The sequence below is a fragment of the Astatotilapia calliptera genome, chromosome 6 (genome assembly GCF_964374335.1).
Source record: "Astatotilapia calliptera chromosome 6, fAstCal68.1, whole genome shotgun sequence".
In the NCBI taxonomy this organism is placed as follows: Eukaryota; Metazoa; Chordata; class Actinopteri; order Cichliformes; family Cichlidae; genus Astatotilapia; species Astatotilapia calliptera.
In genome coordinates this window covers 35,250,053-35,272,004 of record NC_137427.1, presented here as the reverse complement: position 1 = coordinate 35,272,004, position 21,952 = coordinate 35,250,053, and the positions used below count along the sequence as shown (strand labels likewise).

The 21,952-nt window shown below is 40.1% G+C and overlaps 2 protein-coding genes across 3 annotated transcripts; both read right to left on the bottom strand.

The window, feature by feature from the left end:
• Nucleotides 1-34: 34 nt before the first annotated feature.
• On the bottom strand, nt 35-8,657 carry LOC145429578 (85/88 kDa calcium-independent phospholipase A2-like). Of its 2 annotated transcripts, none has more exons than XM_080303216.1 (6): nt 8,347-8,657; nt 4,735-4,941; nt 3,293-3,429; nt 2,637-2,791; nt 2,481-2,532; nt 35-1,096 (listed from the first exon to the last, which is right to left on the bottom strand). In XM_080303216.1, exons 2-6 carry the CDS (start codon nt 4,905-4,907, stop codon nt 1,092-1,094), a joined length of 522 nt encoding a protein of 173 aa, XP_080159342.1. In that variant the 5' UTR covers nt 4,908-4,941; nt 8,347-8,657; the 3' UTR covers nt 35-1,091. The 2 variants fall into 2 exon arrangements, with proteins under 2 accessions (XP_080159342.1, XP_080159343.1); XM_080303217.1 differs by having other exon boundaries at nt 4,735-4,885.
• Nucleotides 8,658-9,345: 688 nt separating this feature from the next.
• Nucleotides 9,346-20,143, bottom strand: LOC113024600 (trypsin-4-like). The gene is made up of 7 exons (XM_080303214.1): nt 20,063-20,143; nt 19,562-19,754; nt 19,237-19,443; nt 15,774-15,835; nt 15,325-15,464; nt 13,077-15,231; nt 9,346-12,373 (listed from the first exon to the last, which is right to left on the bottom strand). Exons 1-6 carry the CDS (start codon nt 20,097-20,099, stop codon nt 15,088-15,090), a joined length of 783 nt encoding a protein of 260 aa, XP_080159340.1. The 5' UTR covers nt 20,100-20,143; the 3' UTR covers nt 9,346-12,373; nt 13,077-15,087.
• Between the last annotated feature and the right edge of the window lie 1,809 nt (nt 20,144-21,952).

Below are 21,952 nucleotides of genomic sequence, written 5' to 3'. Positions count from 1 at the left end.
CTGACTGAGACTAACTGAAACAACAACAAAGCAGTTCGGTCAATATTAAGATATTTTATTCCCATACCATTTATACTTCAGGATCAAGCCAAATACAAAAAAATAAAAATACAAAATAATTTGTTCCTCCTGTCCGTGTTGTGCACATAGCAGCAGGGCATCTGTTCCTTTATCTTTCACAGAGATGATTCATTCAAATACATCTTTCATGTCAGTTTTAAGATTTCATATTAATATCATATTTTATCAACAGACATGAGGCTAAATATTGCGTTTCAAGTCAGTATAAATAACTCAGAAAGGCATTCGATTACTACGGAAGGAAGAAAAGGTACAAATGTGGGTCCCACACATAAGGCAGAACTGGTTCAACATCACCACCATCTCAGCTGCACCTGAGAATACTGCTGATGCTCTGGTGGCAATTCAGGGTCCCTTTTATCACACAGCTTAATGGAAAAATTCAATGACTCGGGTGTATTTGTAAGTGTGTGTCAGAAGTGAATGTGATGAACAAGTGAGGAAAAAAGGGAAGGAAACACTCCAGATTTACCTCAACAAATCCAGAGGTAGATTGACCCACAGTGTAGGGGGAAGTGGAAACTTACATGACACTGTAACAGTCAGTTTACATTTCCCCAGTACAACCTTCAACTTCTTCATTGGTTCATATGTTAGAAGTAAACCTGATCAACCACAACAGGATCAGTGCTAAGGTCACATGATGCTACATAAAACACCTTTAAACAGGCTTTAGTAGGTCAGCTGTTTCCTGGGTTAGCTTTCCACATATTTAATACGTTTGTACTCATACTCAAACTGATTCATTCAGTTTGAACAGAGCACACCGACACACACACATTACAGTTTTTAGTCAGACATACAGCTCAGTAATCTCACTGCTCCATTCAAACACTCTTCACAGCCTCCATTTGTGATGTTCTTGTGCTTTTAGTTGTTCAGTAGTAATTTTGCCAGAGACTGGAGGACCTCCCTCTTCTCATACAGATACATCTGGGTCTCCCACAGCATGTCCACCAGGGCTGCGTCGCTCACCTCATCCAGCATCACCTCCTGAGATAGTTGGGGACTCAATCTGCACACAATGCAATGGACACAGTGATTAATAAACAAAATAATGATAACTAACTGTGCAGAGAGACATGCTAAAGATAGTAAAGAAAGACTAAATGCAAAAAAGGGATAAATAAAAACAACAGGAAAAATCACCATTGCTGCTGAAGAGCTTTTGGAGCTTCATGTTTCTTTTCCACTGTAGGCTTGCTTACAAGACAATGCTGAACCACATGGTACAACAGAAAAAGAGTGTGTGTGCTAAACTGATCGACTGCAGTGTAAACCTGTTATTTGGTACTTTATGAGTTTCTAACAGAAGTGAAACTACAGCATTTGGTCTCAGGTTCTCACGTGAGTACAGCGAAGAAGACGAGATGCAACATAACCTCATGACCTTGTGACACTTTACGATCCTTTTTATCACACAACTTAACGGAAACACTGACATCAAAATTTAGCGATTCAGTGCATTTAGACATGATCAAGATGAACTGCTGAAAATCAAACTGAGCATCAGAATGAGGAACAAACTTTATTTGAGCGACACAGATGTTGGTGCCAGACAGGCTGCTCTGAGCATTTCAGAAGCTGTTGATCTGCTGGGATTTTCCCACAAAACCGTCTCTAAGGTTTACAAGAGAATGGTCAACTTAGTATCAACTAAGGTAATTAAGAGCATTTCTAAACATAAAACATGTCAAACGCATGGGCTAAAGCAGCAGAAGACCACACCAGGTGTCCTTCTATCAGTTAAGAACAGCAAACTGAGGCTACAAGTCACCAAAAATTGACAACAGAAGATTAGAAAAACAGTACCTGGTCTGATAAGTTTCAAATTCTGCAGCAACATTTAGAGTGTTGGGTCAAAATGTGGCATAAAAAACACAAACGTCTGCACTGCTACTGGTCGTGCAATGGTTTCAAGGACACTTTCCCGGCACTCTTGGGCCCCTTAGTGCTAAATGACATTATTTAAACACCACAGTTACCCGACTATTGTTGCTGAGCGTGTCTATATTGTATGTCTATGTGGTCCTTTATCACCCCACTGTACCAATCTTTTGAAGGCTGTATCCAGCAGGATAATGTGCCATGTCTGGTTCCTTGAACATGACATCATTTATGTGCATCCAACCAATCTGCAGCAACTCTGTGATATCATGTCAATATGGACCCAAATCTCTGAGGAATCCTTTCATCACCTTGTTGAATTTGTGCCACACAGAATTAGGGCAGGTCTAAAAGCAAAACAGAGTCCAACCCAGTACTAGCGATATATACCTAATAAAGTGGCCAGTGTGTGTATATATCAGTTTACTTTGCATTTAATGAATATTAAAGACACAGAAGAAGAGATATGACTCACATAATTTAACATTTTGACACACAATTACTTGGCTCACCTGTTCCAAGAGAGACCACTATACCCAGCTTCTTTAAGTCCTTCTCACGGCCCTAAGAGACACACGTGCAGAGAAGAAGTCACGAACAAATCCATGTGGCTTAACGTCCATTAAGTGCATAAAGGAAGGAAAGTGAATAGAGCTCCGGTTGCCTACCTCTGCTTTTAAGGCCTTATTGTACTGATGGACTTCTGTCATGGCATCTAGTGTCGGGTTAATGGCCAGCAGCCCTCCATCCAGAAAGCGCCCCATTGGTCGGAAGTAGGTGGGAGCAGCGCCGCTGGAGCGAGCAGCTCGCCATACAAGTTGTTCTGATATGAACACAAGGATATAAGTAAGAAAGTCATGCATAGTAAATGCAATTACACTGTTCTGAGTTCATAATTATCACTTCCGGTCTGTCTTTTTCACGACTTTCCAGGACTTGGTCCTGTACGCATACACACACCTTCATCTGTCACCTTCCTTATCTTTCTGGGTGGCTCTTCTGTGTATCCTACTATCAACATATCTTCATCCTCCCAGCCTGTAACAACAACACGGCTGGGACTCAAACAGCACAGGACACGACTCCTTCATGAACAGCACACACAGTCTCAGTTTCAGTGTTGTGTTCAAACACAGGCTTAGTTTTCAGCTTTTATTGCCTCAGTGAAGTGAAAGAACATAACCCTCACATTAAAATATGAGCTCTGAAAATTCCTTTGGTGCCATCCAGTGGTATGTTCAGAGCACTTCACTATCCCATTTAATACATTTGACATTTGAGGGCTGGTGCTGTAGCCGACAAACACAGGTGATATCTGACGTGCCTTGTGGGATGGTGAGAGGCTTGAATGTGGCAGTGGTGGTGTATGGGGCCTCTCTGGAGACGGATGGAGGGTCATAGTTCCTGAATATATGAAGCTCGCCTGGATGTCTGTCTGCCAGAACACTGGTCACCATTACCCTGTAAAGAAAGAAAGAAGTGAAAGGATGTTTGCCTGTTCTCCTTAAACACCTGAAAATTTGAACAGCAGCATTTCAACCAAATTACAAAAATATTTTTAAAACCAATCTGGCTTCAGCTGTATTATTTTAGTGTTAAGAGAGCCATGCTACACATATCTAAGCAAGTCAGTACCTTTTTTTAATTCTCAGGAATTGAACCTCGGAAAAAAATTAGGTGACTCAATTTAACACATCAGGGTAAAACCAGCTCAAAGTTTTAAAAACTGACCAATCACAGCAAAAGAGTGGGATATTTAAAGCTTTTATATGACACTGTTAGCACCAGCAGAAACTGGGGCGACTAAATTCTTAGTCGAGTAAATAAGGAAAAATCTTTGGCTAATTGATTAGTATAAAACCTAAGAAACACTGAGGTCTGAACAATGACAGACTTAAAAGAAGATCCAGGCTGCATTAACAAATTTCTGGTGCTTTTCTATAGCAATGGAAAAGCTGCAGCGCCATCTTGTGGCAGATGGCTGCATAACATTTAGAACGCAACAATTTGTCATTCTCTCTGTAAGCGTGACAGGTCGAAAAGTTATGAATGAATTATAATAAAACTTTGTAGGAGTGTAGAGTGGGTTCATGTTAATCACATTTGACCTCTGACCTCACCTTCAATGTAAAACTCAAGGTTAAAGTGATAATAATTCTATTTAGAGCTATTTATAACTGTTTATTACCGCCATTGTCAGTATTGACAACATATAAATATATAGGGAATGGTATATGGGGATTGTAAATATCATGTTACTGTTGATCTCTGACGTCTTCTTCGAGGTCAGATAAGTTCAAACTTTCATAAAATGTCAATTTTCTTAAAATGGTGTTTAAAATTCTGCTGCCTTCGTTTGTATTGGCATTACTTAGGAAATGATTCTGCTATATGGGGATTCTAAATGTCACACTATAGTTACCATTTAAATATCATGTCACATTTGACCTCTGACCTCACTTTTACGTATCACATCTGCCTTTGTTTCACTTTGTTTCACACGATGATGAATGAGCTGCTAGTTGGTTAGAAATAAACTGCATTATAATATTATATAATAAGCTCAAGTTATTTCAGCTATTTACAAATCAATACCTATTATCTATTGCCTGCTTGTACACAATGTTTTAATAGAAGATACATTACTCTTTGCTTAAAAGTAAATGCTGCCCAGATGACGAGCAGCTTGGGCAGAGGTCTGCAATTCTTTTGAATTTTAGCTTTTTCTTGCCATTTTTCTGCCTATTATCACATTCAGATATCTACCTGGGGAACTTTATGTCAGTCATCTTGGTGTTTTCTCCAAACTCTGTTTTGAGGAAGTCCTCTAGCGGTGCTGATTCATAGGGTCTTGATCCTTTGAACACCTGCTCCTTCATCCTAAAGTACAGGCAGCGCAGGTACTCCATGGATTTACCTACACATAGAAGAAGTGTCATTGTTGTTCTGGTGCTATGTGATGAAAACTCAGCACTGGAAAAGAGAACACAAACACATCGTGGATTATGGGCATCTTTCATGTCAGTTTTAAGATTTCATATTAATATCATATTTTATCAAACTGACCTATTTCAGACTTACAGTTCAATACTATACAATATAGCAAACCTCCAACTGGACAGTGTTAAATAAAATTATTTCCTTTTAAACTTGAAGCTTTGAACATACATCTTTTTGCATTGGGACAGAAATTAATATGAAAAAGGCTCTTTTCAAATTTGTTTGGGTGAATGGAAAATATTTTTTGTGGTATCGTAAAAAAATATTTGTTATATAAATATATTGGTATGGAAAACATTTATTATTCATAGATACAGATACATAGATACAAGCTCATGTTATTCATCTGAAGAAACAGACAGATAGAATGAGTGTGATAAAGGACATAGTGTGTTGTTACACTGGTAATGCCAGGAGAGGCAGTATCAGTTCTGTAAGAAAGTGGAAGAAGAGAGCGTCCTGCAGGAGGCAGTGAACGGACACTGATGTTATGAACATGTGGCTAAGAGAAGGTTCAGTAAACAAGTAGCAGCAATATTCCTGTGTGAGGCTCAGTCATTTCATTTTTATTTTTTGAAGATGCAACATCCTAAAGGTGTATGTAGAAAACATGTTGATCCTGAAGCATTTATTGAAGCTTCTCAGCTATTTGTGTAATCTTCTCCTGAAGTTCTCGGGTAGATTTGGCCTTTCGATTGGGAATTTACCATCTCGTACAAAGTTAAAGACTTTTATTTAAGTTTGGTAGAATTCTATTTCAAAGAAAAACAAGACTCTGCTAAGCTGATGACATCACATTTTGCATTCTAAGTGGATGACATCACACTCCATTTGCACTCCCTGACATCACACTCCAGGTCTATAAATAGGACACCAGCGTGCTCTCAGTATGTCTCAGAACTGTGCAACTGTATAGGAACACACCACGAGCCAACCTTTAGACAAGGATTTGACACGTTAAGTGTATGCAACAAACCCAAACCCCGATCGAATAGAACAAATATCATTCGACATTGTAAGACAAAAGACAAGAAAAATGCAACATATGCAGCAAAACCTTGATCCCCAGGAAGGGACCTCATCGGCCGCTGTTCGCCCTAAGCAGCAAAACCCAAACCCAAGAGGGAAAAACAAGGCACCAAATGAGGGGACTCCATCTGATGCTGCCAAACCAAAGGGTGCAAACAAGAAGAAGATGCAGGAAAATGCAAACCCAAACCCCAGAGCCAGAAACCCTGGACCCAATCGAGGGCCTGTGCCACATCAGCCCAATGCCCATTTTAAACCCAATAATGGGCCTGGGCAACACTGGCCAAATCCACAGTTTTTGCCAAAACGAGGGCCTGTGCCACATCAGCCCCATCCTGACCATAACAACAACGATGGGCCACCTCAGCTACAGCCTCACTTAACACCAAATGATGGCAGTCGTCCATACAATGAGACTGATGAACTGGGTGCGCTGAGATTCCACCTGCAGGAGGCTCAGCACACGTGCAAAACCAATCTGTATAAAATGACAGCTGCAAACCACAAAGCTGCTGCAGCTAAAACTCAGAATGATTGGGTTCGTCTGCAGCTACAGTGCCACAGACAAAACGCTCAAAAAACCATCCTTGAGCTCCAAAAACAGCTGGAAGAGGCTCGTAGAAAGACACCCGAGGAGAACTTCACCCCTGAGGTGAGTGAGGCTCCTGTTGAAGACAGCAACACAGCTGTCACAGCTGCAGAGCTGAGTGTGGACGCTTCAACACAAACTGCAGAAGCTTCACACACAGACTCTACAGACGTAAAAACTGTTCGGGAAGCTGAGTTGGAGGTCCAGTGCAAAAAACAGCAAGAAGAGATCGAACAACTCCGTGAGCAGCTCCTCAAAACTCAAAAGAATCTTGAAGAGGAAGTTGCAAAGCGCAAAGATCAGGAACAAAGAGCCAACTGTGAGCTCGCTGAGCTGAAAGACAAACTCAGCACCAGTGAGGCTCTTTGTGAAAAAAATGATTTGAAGGCGCAAAACTTAAAAGAAGAGCTGGAGAAAACCAAAGCTTCCCACCAGGAAATCGTGGAGCAAAAGCTGGAGAACACAACAATCCGCAACCAACTCGGGCAAACAGAGGAAGAAAAGATCACACTTCAGGAGTTTTTGCTGTCTCTGGAAGAGACAATAAAACAGCAAGAAGACCAGTCCAACGTTGCCAATCCTGAAAATTCTCCAGCCCGAAATGAGACACTCCAGGACAATCAGCTAGAAAAAGAGGAGGCCAGCGCTACCAAACCAGAAAGGCCAGAGGCCCGAGATGACCAAGTGCCAAAAGAAAAACCAAAAAAGAAAAAGAAGCGCAACTGGTTTTGGAGACTATTCACTTAAGTGACTTCCACTCTGTCTCCTATAAAATCACAGTAATATACAACTAAATATTATCAGTCACTTCCAGTGCCAAAATACCCATTTAAAAGCTTATTTGCTTTAATATTTAGTTGTGTATAACTTTGTCATCGGCTCCACCCCCCAACCGGTCGCTGCAGATGGCCGCCCCTCCCTGAGCCTGGTTCTGCCGGAGGTTTCTACCTTTTGAAAGGTAGTTTTTCCTCCCCACTGTCGCCAAGTGCTTGCTCATAGGGGATTGTTGGGTTTTTTCTTTAGTTCAGTTCAATTCAATTCATTTGTATGTAAGTACTGTTGGATTGAATTGAACTGAATTAAAGAAGATTTTTAGGAGACGGAGTAATCACTGAGTGAACCAGGGTATTATAACATCTTACCCATGAAAAACTAAATCAACCAATCAAATAAACAATTGGATTTAACAAAACATCTGAAGTGTGAACATTTTGTCTCATTTAAAACATGTGAAAATGTCCAATTATAACAACCTAACAGCAGAAATAAAAACGTTTACATCCTGGTTGAAAACATTGTTCTGTGAATGATATCCACTGTGTCTGTGCTGTTGATGCCTTTTGAAAAAAAAGTCTAAAGTATTGTAGTTGAGTACAGCTCCAGGTTTTGTACAGAGCACTTTCCATTTGCTGTAACTTTACTCTGCTATCTCATCAATAATGGATTTGATCATCATCTGTTCCCTGAATGCAATTGACACCCTCTTCTCAACGAGAAGCCTGGGCTCGGGTGGGCCTGAGTGTCCTGGAGGTACTTTCCCTGCCGGATACACGGGTGGCCAGGTCGTGTGCCTGCCGGGACTGTCGAAAAGTTAATAGCTATATTTGCAAAGCCCTTTATTAAAATATGCTTTCATGACATTATTGTTTGTCGGACGGTGGTCAGAGCTATCAGTGGCTGATGAGTGGGACATGAAATGTCACCTCTCGGGACACTGGGGAGGGAGCCCGAGTTAGTGTCTTGGGTTGAGAGATACTGACCTCAATAAACAGCTTGAGGATCTGCGGCTGTATGGTCTGGACACTCAGGTGAGGAGAGGAGCTGAGCTGGAGACATCTGACAGAGGCCCTGGTTCAGAAGATCTTAAACTCCCAGTTTGAAGTGAAGACAGAGCTGAGTGTAAAAGCAAAGATCTCAATTTACTGTCTGAGCTACGTCCTTATCTTCACCTATGGTCATAAGCTTGATTTAAAGATTGAAAGAACGAGATCACGGATACAAGCAGCAGAAATAAACTTTCCCTGTCAATCTTTTCTGTTCTGCGAGAGCAGACATCTTTTTTTCTTTCTTTTTTTTTTTTAAGTAGAGCAAATATAACTGTGCTTTAAAGAATATGATTGTTTCCTTGCATGACACATGGAGATGAGTTCTCCGTCATAAATGGTGTGGTCACCTGCAGGTTGAAGGTCATTGCAACTCCAACCCACACCCACTGCTACTGTACTTAAAAGAAGTTAGGACAACATTAAAGACTTTGTTCAGGTAATTGCATTTGGATCACCTAAATCATGCCTGGACTGACAAACAAATCATCCTTATAGATGTTACAACATGCCAAGCTTCTGTTGTTGAATGCAGCAACCAGCAATGACACTGGACTGTCATTCCTACCGGAGAATTGTAGTCTGATTGCATTACCAGAAAGTAACCATTTCAAACATTGAGGACAGCTATAGTACTAGTACCTTGGAATCACACAGGCAAATGGCAACCATGAAGAGGCCGCTTGGCAAGCTGCAACCACCAAACACCTGCAGAGAGTAAGGTGACTTCTGAGGAGTCAGCCAAATGGGGAGGACAAGATCCAGGGCAACATCTACACCCTGCTGTTCGTCAGATACCCTGCTGGGACAAGAAGTTGGCCAAAGGAAGCAATAAAGCCACTGACCTTATCATGCATAGAGGGTTTCAAAGCAACAAACAGCCAAGTTTATAAGGGTGCAGGCTGACTGAGACTAACTGAAACAACAACAAAGCAGTTCGGTCAATATTAAGATATTTTATTCCCATACCATTTATACTTCAGGATTAAGCCAAATACAAAAAAATAAAAATACAAAATAATTTGTTCCTCCTGTCCGTGTTGTGCACATAGCAGCAGGGCGTCTGTTCCTTTATCTTTCACAGAGATGATTCATTCAAATACATCTTTCATGTCAGTTTTAAGATTTCATATTAATATCATTGTGCTGTCCTCGCCCTGAGTCTCTTAGATTCACCAGCTAGACAGCGAGATAACGATGCTCCAATAACCAGACTTATTTTCCTTTTTGCGCTGATTTATTGAAGAATGGCCTCTGACCATTGCCTTCTCTTTGACCATCGTAAAACTGAAAGTACAAAATACTGTATTAGCTAACTAACATTGTAAACTAGCTTGTTACCCTCTTACTGCAAGCTAACAAGATAAAACTTTCAAATGTACAAATTATCGTACCATTTTTACACAAAACAAAAGATAATAATTATTTTATCGACACTCATACTTACAGACATATCTTGTCCAAGGCAACAACATTTTAAGGTCCGTATCAGCTTAGAACGATAACATTACGGTATCACTTTCCGCCATCTTTTATTTCTTCTTCACGTTCTCATTTTTTCCTTTCCCAAAGTAACCGAACCCAAAGTAGCCACTAGAGGGAGCTCTAGGGCAGCTTACAACTATAATATCCGATTTAAGTTACAAAAGGCAGAACACTCCCCGCCTGGTACAATATAATTGTGCCACTAGAAGAAACTTCTCTAATAAACATTTTGAACAGTTTAGGGCTATTTCAAACACTTATTTATCACTTGATAAAAGCAAAACCATATCAGCGATGGGTCTCAAAAACACTTTTTCATTTCCATCTTTCACAGTCTTTACTTCTGCTTTTCGAACCTTATTGTCCTTGCTCTCAAATGTTCTTACAACTTTTCCCATGGACCAGTCATTTCTGTGTGCGAGAGCATCTTTCAATAGCACAACATCACCAACTTTTATGTTTGTTTTATCATCAGTCCATTTTCTCCTTGGCTGTAGTGTTGAAAGATATTCACTTTTCCACTGTTTCCAAAAAGAGTCTGCCAAACACTGTACTTGCTTCCATTGCTTTGAGTAGAGGTCTGGCGGTCCAAAGCTTCCTGTTGGTGCAGATAATGCATTGACCTTTTGTGTAAGGAGCATTGCTGGAGTGAGAAGGTTTGGTTTGTCTGGATCTGTTGAGACTGGTACAAGTGGTCTTGCATTCATTATTGCCATTACTTCTGCCATGAATGTACTTAACACTTCATGCGTTAGTTGGACATGTACGGCTTTCAACAGAACGTGCCCGCAGGCTCTGCCGGCAGCCGGCTGTGCCAGAGAGGACCGAGCCTCAGGCCCAGAGGCCAGAGGCCTGAGAGCATCCCACCCCCCGGAAGGGGCCCAGCCGAGCCACAGGCGCCAGGCCCCGCCAATCAGCCACCAAGAGTGAGGCGGTACATATATGAGCACCCAGCCCCAGACACCAAGAGCCACCAACACACCAATGTCTGAGGGCATCAGTCACCGGCATGGAGTGTGGTGAGGGGAGATAAGTCTCTATACCCCGGAGAGCCTGAGATGTTCCCGGAGGGGTGGAGTCTAAGACCCAACCTGACATATAGACACAGATGAACAGGCGCACGCAGACACAAACGTGCCTTTCCACCCCCATATACACAAACAAATACTCGGCGTTCACCTGACGTGGAGACAGACACAAATAGAAAATGTACACACATTCACACTCCCCAAACATACTCTATATCCCAGGTCCCGGTACCCTGCCCCCAGAGGGGCAAACCGTACCTAGACCCAGGAGATGTAACCCTTCTCTCAAGCAGACCGCCTCGTTGCAGTGGAAGGGAATTTTGCGAGCCCTGTATAGGGTGAATCTCAGTGTCTGAAATGTCACTCAGCAGTGAGCTGCTGACTCGGAGATAATCCAGGCAAGAGTAGGAGTGATGGACATGTGAAAAGAAAGTATATTCAATACTGTTGGGGTGAAGGGAGCGCCATGCATCGCAAGACCAAGGTTGCTTATATACTGTTTGATTATATTTGTGGATTGCCAATTGCACTGAGTTCCTGCTGTATTGAGCCTATCGATTTCTTCATTTAACCCCAGGTTAAGGTCGGCCCCAAGAACAAGTGTGCAATCTAGGTGTTGAGAGAGTGCACTAAAAAATCTGTGGAAGAATGAGGGGTCATCAACATTTGAACCATATACACTTACAATACATAGCTTTTGATTAAATATAGATAGTTTAAGGATTAGGAATCTGCCCTCGGGATCTATAACTGTATCAAATGTTGTGAAATTAATATTTTTCTGTATTAAAATGGCTACTCCTTTTTGTCTAGAATTATAACAGGCTGAAAACACATTAGGAAACTCAGGTGTTTTAAGTTCATTCAAACCTGTGACAGGCCAGTGAGTCTCTTGTAATAAAACAATGTCTGCCTGTAGGTTTTTAAGTTGGTTAAATATTTTTAACCTTTTTTCTTGGAAACATTCAAATTAAGGCATTGACGGAGAGTGACGGTGATGTTATACTGAAGTAGCAAACTGATATTACATAGTTAAGCAAAAGTTAATACATGAGAGTGTGAGCGAAGAGAATAGTGTATCGGATTCTTATCTGGTGTGCGGTCAATACAGCCATGGAGTGATGCCGGGGTCGCGGTAGAGCTGTCCCTCCACGTAGAGCTACGGCGGATTGGGAACAGGACCTTGCGTCGTTCCAGGATCTCTCTGGGGAACTGGTCATTCACGCTGAAATCCGTTCCTTTCAGCTCTCTGCCGCGACACTTCACCTTCTCCTTCTGCTTGAAGTGGCCGAATTTGGCCACAATAGGCCGTGGTCTCCCACTTCCTGTCTTCGGAGCCCCAATGCGATGCACCCTTTCAAACCCTATGTTTTTCACCGTGTCCTCCGGCAGCTTCAGGTGGGTTTTAATGAAGCTTCTCACGGTGGTTTCCGGGTCCTCTCTGGCAGACTCTGGAATACCAGAAAACACAAGATTATCTCTCATGCTACAGGCTTGTCGATTGATAACGGTCTCTTTTATTTATTTTTTTATTTTCTATGTTTTTTAAACTGGAAGGAAATACAGGGTCTTTGCCTGGTGGTGTTTTCCACAGCAAGTGTTTCCACCTGCTGCTGGCTGAACTCCAGGGATTCTTTCAGATATTTAAATTCCCGGTGTAAGATCTCCACCAGGGACAGCCTCGCATCAAAACTGGACAATCGCTAATCGATTGACTCCAGAATGTCCACACTGTCTTTGCCGGCAGGTGATGTTGTGCCAGGGCAGTCTGCCAGGTGACATCTTTTAGATGACGGCATCTCAACTTGGGCCGGGGAAGACTGGCTCTGGGCCTTCTTCATTACTACACTCAGAAAAATAAAGGTGCCAACTGGAACCAAAAGTGGTTCTTTAGACTGATGCCATAGAAGAACCTTTTTTGGTGCCACAAAGAACCTTTCAAACAATGGTTCTTTAAAACTATTTCTTTCAGTGGTTCATTGAAGAACCATTAAAGGTGCCCCATAGAACCATCAAGAAATGGGTCCTTCAAATGGCTCTTTAAAAAACATTTTAAAGAACCTTTTTTTTCAAAATGGTTCTTTAAAAGAAAAAGGGTCAATTATAAAGAAGAGAGAAAAGTGAAACCCTCCTCAGAAGGTCTGACTCGCATACCTGCAGTCGACCTGTGATGGACGTCATCCCAGCGGCGGCCGCACTACTTCGCTGTTGCCAGCAGCTGAGTCTGCAGGGTGCCCTGGAAGAGCAGAGTTAATGTTCGACTCCTCCTGGTCAGGCTCTCCAGCTGGATGAGCCGAGGTTTCCCCTCTCGCCGCCGCCTCTGAACACACAAACACAAATTGCATGTGAAGCAGGACGTGCAGATTTTTTTGCTATTCTTTTCTAAATCCAGGCTTGATCACGTGGAGGTATTTGGAAAACTTTTTTGGTCAGCGGACGACTGTTGTCTCGCAGAAAGTCAAATCAAACATATGCGATACACAATCATTTCACAAGAGCACATTATAAAAAACAAGTCCAGTTCTTGCCTGATTTCAACTGAATCCTGTATCAAAACATGGTAAAACGAGTGTTTGCAGCAAATGTGAGTGTCGCGGCCTTTTACGTTCCAAACACCAAAAAAGTCCAAGAAAAGGCCGTGGGTGGCAATGGGAGGTTTGTTTTAGAACGCACTTCTGACTCCATTGTTTAAAAATCATATGCCGTTTATTTCGTGGAACATTATAAACAGAAATCAGCAAAATAACTTCTTAAAACTTAAAATTAAACGAAAGTTAACTTAATTTGCTTTAACAACTTCAAAAGTGGTCAAAAAATCATTTTCTAACCCTCCCGTCTTCCTATCTGACATTTGGCAAACAAAAAACCTCTTTACCACACCCATCCAGGGTGCTCTTAATCTCTTGATTAATGGGAGGGTCCATAAGCTAATAAACCAATCACTTTCCAAAAGCTTCTCCAATAAAATTAATTACAAATTTACATAACAAAACCAGGTCAGTATATTCTTACACCTTTAAAGAAAAAACAAAAAATGAATACAAATTGCATTTTATAAACATTCAACAAAAATGGCCACAACATTCTGGCCCCTAATTCCTGTGTAACATGAATTATATCTGTCTAAGTGGCCATCACAAAATGCAATACCAATAATTTTCTTCAGTAGTCCATCCGTATAAGTCTTCTTAAAAACCAAACAAAAGGAAAGGTCAATGTTCTATGATTTCAAGTCTCTGTTGTTCATGTGTTTGCTTTGTGTGTATTCAAAAAAGGTGTATGTTGTATAATGGAGTGTAGAGCAAAGTGAGTGTCAGTGTAAATGTAGAGCCAGAGGTTCCAGAACTTGGCTCAGTTGGAGGCAAACATTCATTGTTTCCTCTAGATGGCCTCCACCAGGAGACATATTTTGTTGATTGGCCTCTCCAGCTCATTTGTTCGTGTCTTAACTCTAACACGGCGAACTACTCCGTGTGCATCGGCCATGGTTTCAGTGATGCGGCCAATGGGCCAAGAATTTCTTGGTGCAGCTCCATCACCAATGCAAAAGTTGGAAAAGGAAAAACTCAAAAAAAAGGAAAAACTCAATGCATCATGGGAATCCCCCGGCAGCCTATGTCTATTGCAGCATAACTAAGGGAGGATTCAGGGTCACCTGGTCCAGCCCTAACTATATGCTTTAGCAAAAAGGAAAGTTTTAAGCCTAATCTTAAAAGTAGAGATAGTGTCTGTCTCCCGAATCCAAACTGGAAGCTGGTTCCACAGAAGAGGGGGCTGAAAACTGAAGGCTCTCCCTCCCATTCTACTTTTAAATACTCTAGGAACAACAAGTAGGCCTGCAGAGCGAGAGCGAAGTGCTCTAATAGGGTGATATGGTACTACAAGGTCATTGAGATAAGATGGGGCCTGATTATTTAAGACCTTGTATGTGAGGAGCAGGATTTTGAATTCAATTCTGGATTTAACAGGAAGCCAATGAAGGGAAGCCAAAACAGGAGAAATATGCTCTCTCTTTCTAGTCCCTGTCAGGACTCTTGCTGCAGCATTTTGGATTAGCTGAAGGCTTTTCAGTGAGTTTTTTGGACACAACACACAGCACACAAGTTTCATGTAGAGATGATTGTTTATTCTGAATGTTATTTTCCTTCAGTTATTTTCCATTACTTCATGGATTAATTTTCTGGTTTATCCAGTTCATGTAAGGACAGACATTCACAGTAACAGCTGGTCCAGTACAGGCACGTTTATAACCGCTACTGATTACCCCATAAATCATGTTGTTGTAAATCACTCCACCACCAGAATCACCCTGAGAGAGAAAAATATAATTTGTGTTTAAGTTTCTTCCAAAAGATCTAAAACATACACAGATGATATACAGTAATGTTAGCAGTCAACTTACCTCACGTGTATCTACATTAGGTTCTTTCAGACACAGCCTGTTGTTATACGGCACATGTGCATCACATTGAGAGTTTCTGGTAGGTCCACAGTCAACAACATGCATGTCTGCACACTTTAGATGAGGTGGTTGGCCAGTGACTAGAGAAAAAAAAAAAAGAAAAGAACAAAAGTCATTCATAACCTTTCAAAAGCTAAAATCTTAAGGAAAATGATATTTTCCTTTATTTCTACAAACAATTCAAATATTTTTCAAGCAAAATGTTTTCTTAAAAAAAAACTGCATCTAAAAAGGTGGGAACCTGGCATATAATATATACACTGTAAAAAAAAAAAGAGACAAAAAAACAACAACTTTTTTTTCATACAAAATTAAATATAACTATAATAACACACAAAGCAAAATCAGATTTTAAAATAAACTGACCTAATCAAGAAAATTATTCTTACTTTCATTGTTGTTCTTATCTACCTGGTAATTCCCAAAGCCTGCCACCTGAACGACGTCATTTCTAGAAACAGAAAAAATTGTCACAAATTAATTCCACATCCACCCGTGTCTTGTGAACACAGAATAAAATAATAAATCATAATGATGTACACTGCATGCTGGGGATTTCCAGTCCAGCTACAGCTACTAACTCTGAGTAACTGAGGGTTCAGATATCACACATCACTGTCTGCCACACGTGTTTCATTGTCATTCACTGCGTGTCATGGATGTAACTCCTAAAATCAAAACAAGGAATCTTAACTCTTGATCCAGGCTCAGTGATATTATCGTTGATGTCAGTCAGGTGGAGATGCAGGTATAATGTCAGTCATGGGTTTGAAACTTCACAAGTATGATGTCATCCTGTTGATGGACTACTGCCCTGATCTGCATGATAACCATCTTCTCCTGCTGCATTAACTTGTTTGAACCTTTCTAAATCCCGTTCTGAAAACCGTTCCATGGTTGGATACATTTTTTGCTTCACTGAGCCTCGTGTTATCAGTTAGAGCAACAAACACTGTAAGTGGCTTTCATGGTTTCATTTATAATATTATATCAAATTATATTTTCTTATTACCCTGCTTATTAGTTGTGGGTAATGGATTCCATGACTTCCCTACAAGATGATCTTACATACAATCTCAAAGCTTATTCACTGTTTTTTAAATTCACATTTGTTAAAGGACACCTCTATGAAGACAGATTAGAAGTTCAATATGTTGTATGATTTTCACTTTAGTCAAGCAGCCTTAAAAGGAATCACATTTCTTTCAGTAATGACTTATTTACCCGTTACTCTCATAATGCACTGTGTGACAGGCAGATCCAATATCCAGGACTAAACTCAAAAGCAGCTTTAAATATAGAGTACTTGGCAATGCTAGCTCGGCTATTGCAACAGACAAACAGGACACAGCCAGAAAGAGATCCAGACAAACAAAAGTACAAAACAAAGGACTTAAATGCACACAAAGTAATCAGGCAGATGGGACACATGAGGTAACACAGGTGAACTCAATCAGGCAAACAACAGGGGGAGCAAAACTGAACACAACACACACTGAGACTACCAAAATAAGAAGGGAAACAGAGCCAGAGGTTAAACTCCAGACATACAAACCTGGGAAGGACAAAAACCTGCTGCCTGTTACAAACAGACTACACAGTACAGAGTTATTCTTTAGAGGGAATGAATGAAAATGATAATCATTTATTTTAAACTGGTATTAGTATGTTTATTATTACTATATTATATTATTTTTCTTAAATGGTCCTATTTTATATTCATTCATGTTTCATATTCCACTTGCTGAATGAAATTCACTGTCTAAAAGACACAGAAATACTATTTTTAATGTTGTTAATGATGTTAATGTGTACAGTATAACGTGTCACGGTTCTGGGTCATTTTGACCCAGTATTTTCAGTTTGTTATATTTTTATGTATTATGGTTTTTATGTATTCTGATTGTCTTGTTTTAATTCCATGTTTCAGTTTATTCTGGTTTAGGGTTTTGTTCTTAGGTTTTATGTCTTGTGCCCTCGTACTTTGTGTAGGTTTAGTTCAGTGTCAAATCTGCGCCTTTGTGGATTGTTTCCCGTTTTACTTTGGAGGTCCATGTCTTATGTCAGTGTATTCAGTTTTGCTTCCCCCTGTCTCGTTACTAGGGATGGGTATCGAAAACCGGTTCTTGTTGAGAACCGGTTCCCACTGTTTCAATTCCTTGGAATTGTTTGCCATTTTTGCAAACGATTCCCTTATCGATTCCAGTCGCCCTGAATGACGTCACCACGTTGCGGAGCGTCATTTACCTGGCAGGAAACATGGCGGCTCAAACGCTCAAAAGTTTGGTTATACTTTACGAGAACGGATGACAACGGGGCAACTTGCAAAGTAGACATTTCATTTAAGGGAGGAAACACTACGAATATGCAAAAGCATTTGCTCACAAAACACACGATAACGTTAAATGAATGTCGCTTCTTTAATTCCGCTCCGGACTCGTGAATCTCAACCCAGCAGCAGCGGTAACGCTTGCACGTCCTCTCCCGTTAATGCGGCAGGTAAATAATCAACTAACAGCACATATTATGTTAGCGCGATCGGCCTTATTACAAAACCTGCCATTACTGTGCATTTAGGTGACCATGATGAGAGAGACAGACAGAGTCTGGCTCAGATGCTGGCAGTTCTCGCTGCAGTCTACCGGTAGCGTCTCCTTTCAGGCCAGGATAGACGAATGTCACCGAGCAGTGACTAAGTTTGTGGTAAAAGGCTTGCACCCATTTGCCACAGTAGATGCCCCCGATTTTCGGTAAGTGAATGTGTTTAATTGTAGGCAGAGACATTACTGGATATTCTTGTGTAATTGCTACAGAATAATTTATGTTATACTTTGTTATTGCTACAGAAGAATATTTGTTTTATTATTTTACATTTACAATTTTTTTTCCTGGGGACCCTGTGACACACCACTGAAGAGCCGTAGGCTGGATCTCTTAAGATCTCACTGTTAGGTTTGTAAGGCCATGTTACTCCTAAATTTCTATCTTGTTCAAAGAGAAGATATAAAACAAAGTTCTAAGCTAATTGACTTTAGTGTTCTCCTTTTTTAAAAAGAATCGATAAGAGAATCGATAAAGAATCGAATCGTTAAACAGAATCGAAAATGGAATCGGAATCGTGAAAATCTTATCAATACCCATCCCTACTCGTTACCCCTAATTTCTCCCAGCTGCGTCTCCCTCCTGTTTCCCATTCCCTGATTACGCCTCTGTGTATATAAGCCCTGTGTTTTCCTTTGCTCGCTGTCGTGTTGTATCCTCAGAATTGCCTATGTGTTCTTGTCATACCATTCTCAGTTTGGTTTATGTTTTGTTTCATGCCAGCAATAAAGCTGAGGTTCTTTAATTTGCCACTCATTCTCTATGAGTCCTGTATTTTGCGTCCTCATCCCTGCCTGAGGCACCTCAGGCCTGCCACAGAGCCCTGACATAAAGAAAAGTTGGAAGGATTGTACTTGTTATTGAATAGTGGTGCAATCCCACAAAAACATTATGCTTGCTGAGGGAGTTTGTCATTGCTGTTGTTTATGTTTAAACTCCTTCTTTAGTGTAATGTAAGTTTTTACTGTGATATTGTGTTGATTGAGCTGTCCCATATGGAAAAGAAATAGAGAAAACTTATAAAAGACTGGCAGATTTGGCCTATTTCATATAGTGAATCATATAAGGCTGATATGGTTTACTCATGAAAGTGGCCACTTTCATATATTGTTTTAGTAAGTATCCAAACCATACAAGTTTCATTTATATTCAACATTGTGAATAAAGAAATATCATAATACAAATAAATAAAAATAAAAAAGTGGAAAAGTCAGAAAGGATTCAGACTTATTAGGTAAGCGCACAACTTACATGTTGGGAGGATTTGCACAGTCTGGTAAGGCAACGGTTTTCCTGCCTGGTTGTGAAGGAATTTCCAGTAGCATGATGTCATCAATCGTATTTATGCCCACAAAAAATGATCCACTTGTGATTTTGACCTTTTTTTTTTTATCTGAAGATCGTTGAAATAATAACTTTATCCATGATGGATGAACTCCTAAAGTTGCATACATATCCCTGCACAAGGGGAAATGAGTGTAAGCGACTCCAATTACAGAACATGAGCATTTGAAATACTGTCCTAACTTTTAAATTCTATTAAAAACATTTATAAGTGAAACTGTTGTTTTCTCACCATCCAGGTTCATTTTCCCAGCAGTGGGCTGCAGTCAGAATCCACCGTTCATGGATCAGTGAGCCACCACAGAGACTTTCATGTGTTGCATTGGTTGCCTTTAGTTTCACGTGATACTGACGCTCAGTGTCTGGACACTTTTGGCCTCCATAGATCCTTTTGTGCAAATCTACTCCTGTGCTGACTGTGATGCCTGAAAAAGAAAATAATTTACTCACAACTGGTTGTTTCTTCCATCTGAAGAACAACATATTCTTTCTAGTTAATATAGTTGCAGAAATGTGTCTGCAAAGAGTTGATGAAAAGAAGAAAAAGTACAATCATACTGTAGAGACAGTGTTCCTGATACTGTAACATTCTGACAAATGTATAATAACTGATATCAAAGCAGAGACAAAGAAGAACAAAAACAGTATCTGGTGGTTTAGTGAAAACCTAAATAATCCTTTAGTAACACAGAATTTGTCGCAACCTGAGAAATAAGTGCAATATTTCACTCACCAACACACAGAAGAAGAAGAAGCTTCAGATGAGCCATTGCTGTAATTCAGCTTGCAGTGAATGCTGTGCTGGGACCTTTTTAAGCCTCATTTTTTAGTTAGTGATGGATCCACCAATCAAAGAGCCTAATGTTATCAACAAACCCCATTGGTTCGTTGGGACAGTTTTCATGCAAATGTTGAACATCTCTTCATCTTAACAAAAAAGTGTCCTCATTATTTGTAGTCTTTGTCATCCATATACTCCAGGAAATGATACTGCATTTGTTAAAATAAGTTGTTTTTTAACAGAATAATTTCAAAGTTGAAGTTAATTTATACACACACAACTTTTTAGGGTGTGTGTATATCTTTTTCTAAGAGTAGCATAAAGGAAAAACTATAAAACATCTGTTCTTCAATTAGCAAGATATTGACTGACTTCATTTAACAATGTATTTATTTTCTTTTTTGTTTGTATTTTGTATCACACTTTCCTGTATTTTAATAAGTGATACTGCTGAACAACTACGTCTGGCTCACTGAGCACAAAACTCGGGGCCTTAGAATTTCCTGTTCAGTTCGATACTTGCTTATGAGAAGCAACATTTTCAAGAAGCAACACATATCAGTTATGGTAAAAGCCTTAAAACCTTTCTCTGTGCCTCTTTCAGTGGGCAGCTGCAACTTTCTAAGTTTTTGTTGGTATTTCTTATTCTTTCAGCGCAGCTTAGTCATTCATGTTCGCATGGATAAATAATAATACTCATAATCAAATATAAATCAATTTTTGGATAAAAAGTTGTTTGACATCCTCCCGGATCATATTCTTAGCTTTTTAATAACAGCACAATTTTAATAATAATCAGTTTGTTTCTTTGATTTTTCATCATATTTTTCTGATATTCACTCTGTGCTGTTTCAGATCAGTTTGTGATGTGTCCAGGTGACAAAGCCTTTTGGGTCAAATTTGTGATATTTTGCTAAGTAAATTAAAGTGGCCTTTGTCTTGACTGTTGTCACATATGATGATGTTTCAAAGGTTCTGCTATGGGCTCAGATGGTGCAACAGAAGATTAAATTTTTTAGTTTTATGTTTTTTCTTACCCGGACTAAAAACATATGCAGCAGTTTTTCTCAACTAGTCTGTAACACTTTCTGACACGTTCTTTAGACGGACTCAGGCGCACAACAGGAATTCCTTGTGAAAGAAGACAGTGCGTTTATTTAGTGAGAAAACACCAGGTGAATACATGTACAGAGTGCCAGTGAAAAGGCAGTCCGGGGCTCCAGGGTCCGAAGGAAACAGGGAAAGGGTCCAACATGCTCCACTCTCTCACAGAAAAGTCCAATTCCTCTCCTCCGCTGCTCCTCTCGCTCACATACTCAAACTGTGGCCACAAGTTTGCATCATGGCGCTGATCCAGAATCCTTCCCTTATTGTTAATTCCTAGTGCTATAATAAAAAAGCGATAAGAATAAAAAAATGAAGTAATAAATATACAATAATGTATGTATGATGATTCAATTTGTTTGACTATCCACTCTGTGCAGGCACAACGTTTATGTATTATTGTATAAAATACAATCATGTATTTTCTTTAAAATGTGTTTTTTGAACATCATAATTACAATAATCCAATCCATAATTGTGTTTTCTTGTCATTGTCTTTTCAAAGCAAACAGGAGTTTAAACCACAGCAGTGAAATATGAGCTGAGTCAACTGAAGGTGAACAAGAATGAGCCTGACACAGCTGTTGTGTTGTGCAGTTTCACCTGCAGTATATAACATATCAGACTAGAGTTATGTCCTACAGCTTTGGTTCCTGAGAGTGTGAAACGTTAACATGGTCCTTGTGTGTGTGTGTGCACAATGTTTCTTTACAAGTGAAACTAGAACCACTAGGTTCT